General features: G+C 33.4%; 1 protein-coding gene across 1 annotated transcript; it reads left to right on the forward strand.

Moving 5' to 3' along the window:
- The first annotated feature begins 324 nt into the window (after positions 1-324).
- LOC132754850 (uncharacterized) lies at positions 325-8,239 on the forward strand. Its single transcript, XM_060745579.1, has 4 exons — positions 325-481; positions 5,015-5,103; positions 6,617-6,769; positions 7,464-8,239. The coding sequence occupies exons 1-4, from the start codon at positions 475-477 to the stop codon at positions 7,590-7,592; spliced, it is 378 nt and encodes a 125-aa protein (XP_060601562.1). The 5' UTR covers positions 325-474; the 3' UTR covers positions 7,593-8,239.
- The last annotated feature ends 828 nt before the right edge of the window (positions 8,240-9,067 follow it).

Raw genomic sequence — 9,067 nt, forward strand, 5'->3', positions numbered from 1 at the left:
AACCTGCTCTTTTTTTATATTTTGAATGTGTTACCCCATGCCCCCTTCGAACCTCCGTTCAAAAACTCAACCAATATATAGCAGGTTCTAAAAAAACTCAATCGAGTTATGTGAATCAAGTGAAAAAAATTTACTAGCTGTTGTATATCAAGACAGTGGAAGTGTACCTATTATAATGGGTTAGAAAGAACAAAGAAAAGCTCAAATCCATGCGATAATAAGAAATTATGTAATGGGTTTGTCTTACATATTTTACTAAATTTATTTCAATTTACAGCACATACATATCGCATACCAGTTATAATGTATGACAGGTTTGATCTAGATTGGTTATCAAGTAAACAGGTTGCTTATTCGGAACGTTCATATTATCAGTTGTTTTGAGTGAACAGGAAGTTAGAGGAAATAAAGTATATAAAATTGTTAAATTGTTGTGTTTGATAATTTAACTTCAAAGGAATAGTTTAAACGGTAATGTCAGGTAATTACAACACGCGTTTTACTATTTTTATTACTCACGATGGTTTCTTTTACTTGTATTTTAGCAATTAGGATTTTGTTTTATTCTTACTAACCCATTTTCATTTTTCAATGAGGATTTGAGTATTGCATTGACATAATTTATAACAGTGCTGTTTTTTCCATTGATTCATATACACACCGTACAATCAAATGGGCAGACAGCTGTTCCAGCGTCGACGGCTGTACCAGTATATACATGTCGGTGCGGGGAATACAATTGACGTACGGTAAATATTCATCTATTTTAACATATCCAAACTGTGTTTAAGTAAATCAATGTTATGGATTCATTTTCAACATCCAAAGGAGCATGCTAACAAATTTCTGGCCCTGTGCAAGCTTTACTTCACGCGAATTTTGACTGAAAATAACCACACTATCCGATGAGATGCGGTATTTTTAGTTTAAAGTCACAAAAACTTATATTTTCTCATGATAATACATCCTTTTTTCATACGATTCGTAAACGTCAACATTTCGTCATTAAATATTCCAAACCATACCTTCAAAAAAGCTTTTCTGTTAAAGTTATAAGGTATTTAAGTTTGAGTGTCATCATAATTTTAGTAACGTCATCAGCTGTTCGCCTCTTTTTAATGATAACATGGACAGCAATTCATCGGCAAGAATGAATAACGCTGAAAACCGTTCAAAGAAACAATTTTCAGCGCTTTTGTGCTACAGTAACTAGGAAAGAGTAAAACTTTTTTGTTCATTTAAAATATTACTTTATTCATGATACTTTCTAATTATATAATTTTTATTATTACTTTCTATTATTTGTTGTATCTTAGCTCAGAGGCCTTTATCTCCATTTAACGCACTGTATTTCAATATAAAAAGGTATCAAGATCTATTAATATGTTTCTGAAATGTTAAATTCAAAGAAAGTAAAGGCAAATTTAACGCTTAATACGAATACTCTGTATTATAAATAAATCCATCAAGTGTTATTATAAATAATGGCATATAGTAGACGTGTCCCATGCAGTAAATGGCTTTGTTACCCGAGATGTCTGCCATATAAAATGATTTATTGCATATGTTACTATAAATAGTAATAAAAATGCGTTTCTTTTTTCTGAATATGACATGCGAAAATCCCGTATTTGAGCAAGTGTGCCTATATGCCATATTGGCGCACTTGCCAAGTGTGCCAAAATCCCATATTGAGACTATTTCCGGTTATCACGCACCTGTTGTACAGTAACGGCAGAACGTCCGCGTTGTAATTGACAACCGCATCGCAAAAAAAATGGCCGTCGAAAGGACGTTTACATCTTTAGCGAATCGCTTGATGGATTTAGATAATATAATCGAACAACACGGATAGCCAATTAATAACTATATTAGAACAATTACGTTATTACTTGACTTTCTTACAGTCTGAAAAATTGCTGCGGAACATATGCAATAAACATAAAGCCCTCGGGCAAATAATTCACCAAGTGTGCCAATATGGACTAAAGGCACACTTGCCCCATGTTATAACATTTACTTATTTAAAACATAAAAATTTAAATAATTTTTAAGAATGATTATTATTTCTATTGCACTATACATTAAAACAGATTTTAAGGATCAAAAACAACATCTTTTTCCATGCACTTTCATATCTCGGGTTACACAGCCATTCACTGCGTAGGACTTGTCCACTATATGCCTTTATTAATAATAACACTTGATGGATGCCTTCATTTACAGGACTGAATATTCGTATTAAGCGTTAAATTTGCCTTTGCTATTTGAATTAAACATTTCATAAACCTATTACAGGAACTCCACTGAGGTTTATAAGCCTAAAAACATGAAATTTTATTGTTTCACATAGATAAACATGAGCACTTAAAACATAAATATTAATAAAATATAACCAAGAAGTATAGAAGAAATACATTGAAAATCACATGTTTGTGCTATTCTCAGTCAGATTTTAGACTCTTTTCAATTTTGGGTCATTTTTCACTATTATAATAATTATTCTGGAAAAACGGAGCAAGCTAATGATCGGAAATTTTGCACATAAATTATTAATATAGATCTACATCAAATGGAGAAATAATCTCAAAAAATTATTTCCAGTCCCGTCTTTTAAAAAAAACCTTAGTGGAGTCCTTTAAATAGATCTTGGTACATTTTTATGTTGAAATACAGTGCGGTAAATGAAGATAAAGGCCTCTGAGCTACGATACAACAAATAATAGAAAGTAATAATAAAAATTATATAATTAGAAAGTATCATGAATAAAGTAATATTTTAAATGAACAAAAATGTTTTACTCTTTCCTAGTTACTGTAGCACAAAAGCGCTGAAAATTGTTTCTTTGAACGGCTTTCAGCGTTATTCATTCTTGCCGATAATTTGCTGTCGATGTTATCATTAAAAAGAGGCGAACAGCTGATGACGTTACTAAAATTATGATGACACTCAAACTTAAATACCTTATAACTTTAACAGAAAAGCTTTTTTGAAGGTATGGTTTGGAATATTTAATGACGAAATGTTGACGTTTACGAATCGTATGAAAAAAGGATTTATTATCATGAGAAAATATAAGTTTTTGTGACTTTAAACTAAAAATGCCGCATCTTATCGGATAGTGTGGTTATTTTCAGTCAAAATTCGCGTGAAGTAAAGCTTGCACAGGGTCAGAAATTTGTTAGCATGCTCCTTTGGATGTTGACAATGAATCCATAACATTGATTTACTCGAACACAGTTTGGATATGTTAAAATAGATGAATACTTACCGTACGTCAATTGTATTCCCCGCGCCGACATGTATATACTGGTACAGCTGTCGACGCTAGAACAGCTGTCAGCCCATTTGATTGTACGGTGTGATATAGGGAAACTGTATTACAATTGTCTTGTACCTGCATATATCAGTGTAGTTCTTACAGAGGTTATAACGGGGTGCGGGTATTACACATTTTCAGTGATTCATTAACTGATATTGGTTCAATATTTCTAAGGTTTACATTTGATTCAAAAGGGAAAGGGCACAAGAGAGGGAAAAGCACAAAACATAGTAATTGTTCGCATATTTCTGTTACAAAAAATAATGAAATTGCGATAAAACAGTTATAATACATGTATATGAAAGTCGTCAGTTACCGGGGTATAACACTGGTTAGGCTACATCTCAGGATTCCAAGATGCCGCTCAAGCAAGTGTTATATCCTCGTAACTTACTTGTTTCATTACTTCTGTTGAGGCCATGATGCCTATATCTTATTAAAAGTTGACTGAATGACAGTTCAGTGTAGCGCAATGCATGGTACACTTAATTATGCCGTGGTTATCGTCGTTCATTTGTAATGCACCCACTAACAAAATACAAAAAGTGATAGCTACTCATCTTAACACAAAGAGCTCAGATTTGAGTGAGGAAGGACGGGGGTTTCGGGGGTCTTGTGCCTTTGATAATTCAGTGGGAAACCCCTCTGAGGTTTCACCACTTACCATTTTTAGTAAAAAGAAAACAATCAAAAACTATTGGAAATCTGCAAAACAAATTAAGTCATGACCCCCCCCCCCTTGATAAACTAGTAAAATGTCAACCTCTCACCCTACTCCTTCTTGGAAATATGCGGCTCTTTATGGTAACTCCCGGATCAGGGCCTCTGATGTACAAGTAGATTACAAATTCTTAGATATTTGCCTTGTAACTTCACCTCGTAGTACAATATTAATTTTGGCCTACAGGTTGGTCCTTAGTAACTTAGTGTTTTATATATTAACAGGAAAACCAATTTAAATTGTCTTCCTAAAACTACAAATCATAGAGCTTATAGATATTTGGCATACGTACAGTAGACCTATGCAAACGCAATTTATTTTGCCATGCTCCTTGGTTTATAAACGCCCTGCCTCGGCGTCCCATGCCCTAGCCCTAGGGACTGGTGACATGCCCGGGATCCGTACTCGACAGCGAAAGCTGCTTTTGTGCTCTGCACGGGCGGATAGATCCTCATTAAACATAAACTTCACACATCAAACGTCAATTAGTAAATTGTGATAGTACAGACATAGTGTATTTTACTTGAATAAATGTCTATAGTTTTTCTTGTCCGCTCCTTACCTCTATCGACCCATGACAAAAATAGAGCGAAATAAGGAACCTCTAAAGAAAGCACTAAACGAAAAATTGAAAATGTTGCAGGCTCGGTTTGATTGAGCCTGTTCATGGACGATACTGGAAAGTGTTATAAGGATATATGCAGAAAGTGACCATCATTTACCCCGGTTTAAGTAAATTGTTGTGTATATTTCAGTCTGGACAACAATGTTCATCCTTTTAACAGAAAATTGCAAAATTTTTACTGACAAAAGTACCGACCATATTAAGACGTCGCTGATTTGCTGGCTATCTTGGTCTCCCTGATAACATGGCTAGAATATGTTGCCACTAGCAGGATTTGTTATTATGTTAAGATTTCCATGCTATAGTCGATGACAAGGATAAACAAATTTAGTTACGTAATTCCAGAAAAAGAAGAAGCGACAAACGAAAAAGAGGTGCATGCAGAAGTTGCGAGTGAAGACGTGTTACTACAAGATGTGTCACGAGATAAAGTGGTTTGTTATCTTCATATACCAATTTATAAGGGTCTTAAATTTTTACGATTCTACAGGTGAAAATAAGGGATTTGTACGGTGGCACAAAGGTGACATGTGTGTGTTTTCATTTATCTCGTGCGCACGAGATACCATGTCGCGGTCACGACATAGTATATCGTGGCTAGGAGTTACTCAGTCGTGGCCACGAGATAGCTAGGTCGTGGACACGAGATACTATGTCGTGGCCACGAGATACTATGTCAAGTATGCCCCTACTTCACCAGCCTGTAAAAGTGCCATTTATACAACTTATTGACTGGTCAATAATTTTACATTTAGCGTCACTGTGACCCTAATTTTTGACCCAATGACCTCGAAATTATTAGATGTCATCCACTGATCAGGTGCAATGATCTTTCTGGGTTATATAACCATGGCTTATCCCTTCTTAATTATTCATCAGACTATGATTTTACCTTATAGGCTATCTACTGTCTATTGGCAATGTCCCTTCAAAATAAAATAAACCAGGACTTATTCCTTCTCATGTTATCGTATAAACAAGGTTTACAGGCCGTAGTACGTACAAACTGACAAATTCGATCCCAAAATTGTCCCAACAAAGGGCTATAGTCAAAATTAATGTCTGATGGGCCTTGGAAGGTGACTTTCTAATATGATCCTGAAGACAAGTTCAAAGTGAATATCTTCAGTATATTCAAAGATAAATGTTGCATGTAAAAAGTAAGTTGTTAAGTTTAAAAATTTCATAATATATATAGTGTATTCTGATTGGTTAATTATCTCGTGGTCACGACTTAGTTATTTCGTCCCCACGACTTAGTATCTCGTGGCAACGACATAGCATGTCGTGGCCACGACTAAGCTATCTCGTGGCCACAACTTAGTACTAGTAACTCGTGGCCACTGCATAGTATCTCGTGGCCACGATTTAGCTATCTCGTGGCCACAACTTAGTTACTCGTAACCACGGCATAGTATCTCGTGGTCACGACTTAGCTATCTCGTGACCACGACTTAGTAACTCGTGGCCACGACATAGTATCTCGTGCGCACGAGATAAATAAAAAAACACACATGTCACCTTTGTGCCATCGTGAATTCGCTTGCTTATAGTTTACATCGTAATATTTATAACTTTGTTTGTTTGAGACATTTAGACAGAACATTTCAATAGCATGACTAGTCGTTTGGTATTAAATATCATAAACGTTAAATTTTACACCATCTGATTTCATATTACACTAACTTTGTTCACTTAAAGATTTGCATATACAAATATCACTAGCAATTTTGTGTTAGCACTTTTAAAATATACATGAATTACGTAGTTTTGTTTTAAATTCTTTATTGATAATCATCATATGCACCAAAAGAAGTTTTACGACTTGTAAACCTAATTAATACGTCTAAGAGTATACCAAATAATCTAAAGTTGCTGCCTTTCAGTGTACATGTATCCTGTAATTGTATGTGCATTCAAACTGCTCCTTGTTAACATTATTTTTAGGTTGTAACACAACCAAAATTGAACATCGTTAAACCTAAGAAGCGTAAGAAACGATTTCACTTCACCAGAGTGCAGGCAGAAATAGTCGCCTGGATTTCCATTTGTTGCTGTTGTTGGCCTCTTGGAGCTTATGCTCTGTTGTGTGCATGCCAGGTTTGTAGTTTTACAGATACAAAGAATTGTAACATTATGGATACGTTCGTTCGTATTGATTTACCCTAAATGTGCTTGAATTGAAAGTGATAAGTCATTTCCATTATTGCAAGGCTCTATATAATGTTGATTGCCTAATTCTTTTTTATCTTGCTGCCCCTAAAATTTTATGTTTGAAAATTCCATAAATGGGTGCTGAGTTTATTCAAAATTTTCTGAAGGTTAAGGAATTACTCTTTTGTGATGTCTTGCATATATTTGCATTTAGTCCAATTAAACATTTTTGCTCTTACATCAAAATTTAAATGAATACACGCATAATCAATGAACGTTTCAAACACTTTGAAAAAAAAGCCTAATATATAATATTGAAATTGCTAATGGTCTTCATCTGATGAAATAGGGTAAATATGTTTAAAAAACGCAAATTGAATTAATGTTAATGTTTCTAGCAAATTTCACTGATTTTTAAAAAATGTTTTTAGCTGCTAAACATATTTGCGCTGGTGTTATATCAATGACATAATATTTTTTCAATAGGACGTCTTGGCACAACGTGTTTAAATACAAGAAAATTCTTCTACCTGTAAGTCTCTATTTTTCAACTATGTTCATGAAAGGAGTACTCGTTTGGAATGTCAAATTACGAAGGAGAAAATAGATTTATTAACTATGACGTCATATTTTGTTGTAGGCAAAGGTTGCCGATGATGATGAAGAATATGAAAAGAGGTTAGTTTGGTCCACATGGCTGGGAATTGCAGGTCTAATATTTAATATTGTCGTATGGCCTGGAGTAATTTTGTTAGCGCTCTACACTTGATATTGCAGATGGTTTTGATGAAAATAAAGCAGTTAGTCAGTGTTTTTCTGAGCATCGAAACTCCAATTATATTTGTTCAGACCTATGTGCCATCTTTAACATCATTGTTCATCATTGCTTTATGTTTGATTTTCAAAAACTTTTATCTCGTTGTAGAATACCACTGCCATTTTCAGTTTTGTTTTCTTTTGTTTATACCATACAAAATGTATTTGCATTCAATTTCAGTGTTCATATCAATAACAATGATACCATCGCAAGTCTAAAGTTGTATGCTTTTTCAATATAAATTTCGAAATTGAACCCCACCTAAATTGTATAACAATAAATTTACAATTGCTCTATTGAAATTACACTTGTTATGATCTTGTTCAGTGTATCTGTAAATTTTGTTATCTAAATAAAATAGAAATTGGCTGAGATTTTTTTAACCTGCATGTCTGAATTATCTTGAAGTCAGAAAATTATTTTAAACAATATCATTTAATTGACAAATGTTGAATTCATTTTATTCATTAGTATATATATTGATACCTGTGTATATCACTCTTGTCTTGGAGTAACTACATAAACTACTCATGTATTTTGTATAGTTTCTACAAACATTGTAAATGTTTAATGCAAATAAAGAACTGATTTGAATAGTAGTTATTAAATTTTATTTAGATGTACATACTAACCGTTAATAGCGCAACTATCATAAGATATATGGAAGTTTAATTGTTGTAAATACTTTCTAAGACAGGACACATACATTATCATTTTTAAATAAAATAAAAACACACAAAAAAAAAAAATCAAGAAAATATAAAAGTCTTGCTGATAAATTCTTTTAAATCCATGCGATTGTCACCACAAAAAATAGATTTGATATTTTTTGCTTATACTAATATTTATGAATTTCACAGGTGTAAAATTAAATAAAATATTAAACATTGACAGTCATTAAGTTTGCTTTTTTCTATAAAAGAGAATGTACTTTTTCTGTTGCTCACAATTTATGTTAATGTTGTCACCTGTAGTTTTTCAGTTTACCTAAATTACAGATTGTCTTTAAGTGACATTTTACACACCATAGTGTATATAGAGTATATAGTGGGTGAACAGCTGAAAGTTAATTCATTTCAATTCGCATGATCGATTTATTACTCACGTGGACCAACGAAATTCCTGAAAATATCCATACGTTCAACTTATCAAAAGAGCGGGTCACACTTTTTGCATTTTTGGGAAATTTGTATTTATCCTAAACATTTCCGATATCAACTGTTGGTTAGTCCCCATTATAACAGTTTTTTTAAATATATTGGAAATAAATAGTCAATTCAGATCAACTTGACCATGAAAAAAAATGAGCATAATGTCACTTTAATAAAATGATAGAAAGGAGCTACCGCGAGATGCTATATTGTCAGTGATCTCTATACAGTGAAAGATGCCATCAATATAGAGCCTGGCAATCGCGCACGACCACA

Source organism: Ruditapes philippinarum, unplaced genomic scaffold (genome assembly GCF_026571515.1).
Source record: "Ruditapes philippinarum isolate M1 unplaced genomic scaffold, ASM2657151v2 ctg5902_1_1_1_1, whole genome shotgun sequence".
Taxonomy (NCBI): domain Eukaryota; kingdom Metazoa; phylum Mollusca; class Bivalvia; order Venerida; family Veneridae; genus Ruditapes; species Ruditapes philippinarum.

What these genes read in the sequence shown, in the direction of transcription:
- LOC132754850 (XM_060745579.1), top strand. An exon ending in ATGTGTCACGAGATAAAGTG is followed by an intron (nt 5,104 to 6,616) that starts GTTTGTTATCTT and finishes CATTATTTTTAG; the next exon opens with GTTGTAACACAACCAAAATT. An exon ending in CTCTGTTGTGTGCATGCCAG is followed by an intron (nt 6,770 to 7,463) that starts GTTTGTAGTTTT and finishes ATTTTGTTGTAG; the next exon opens with GCAAAGGTTGCCGATGATGA.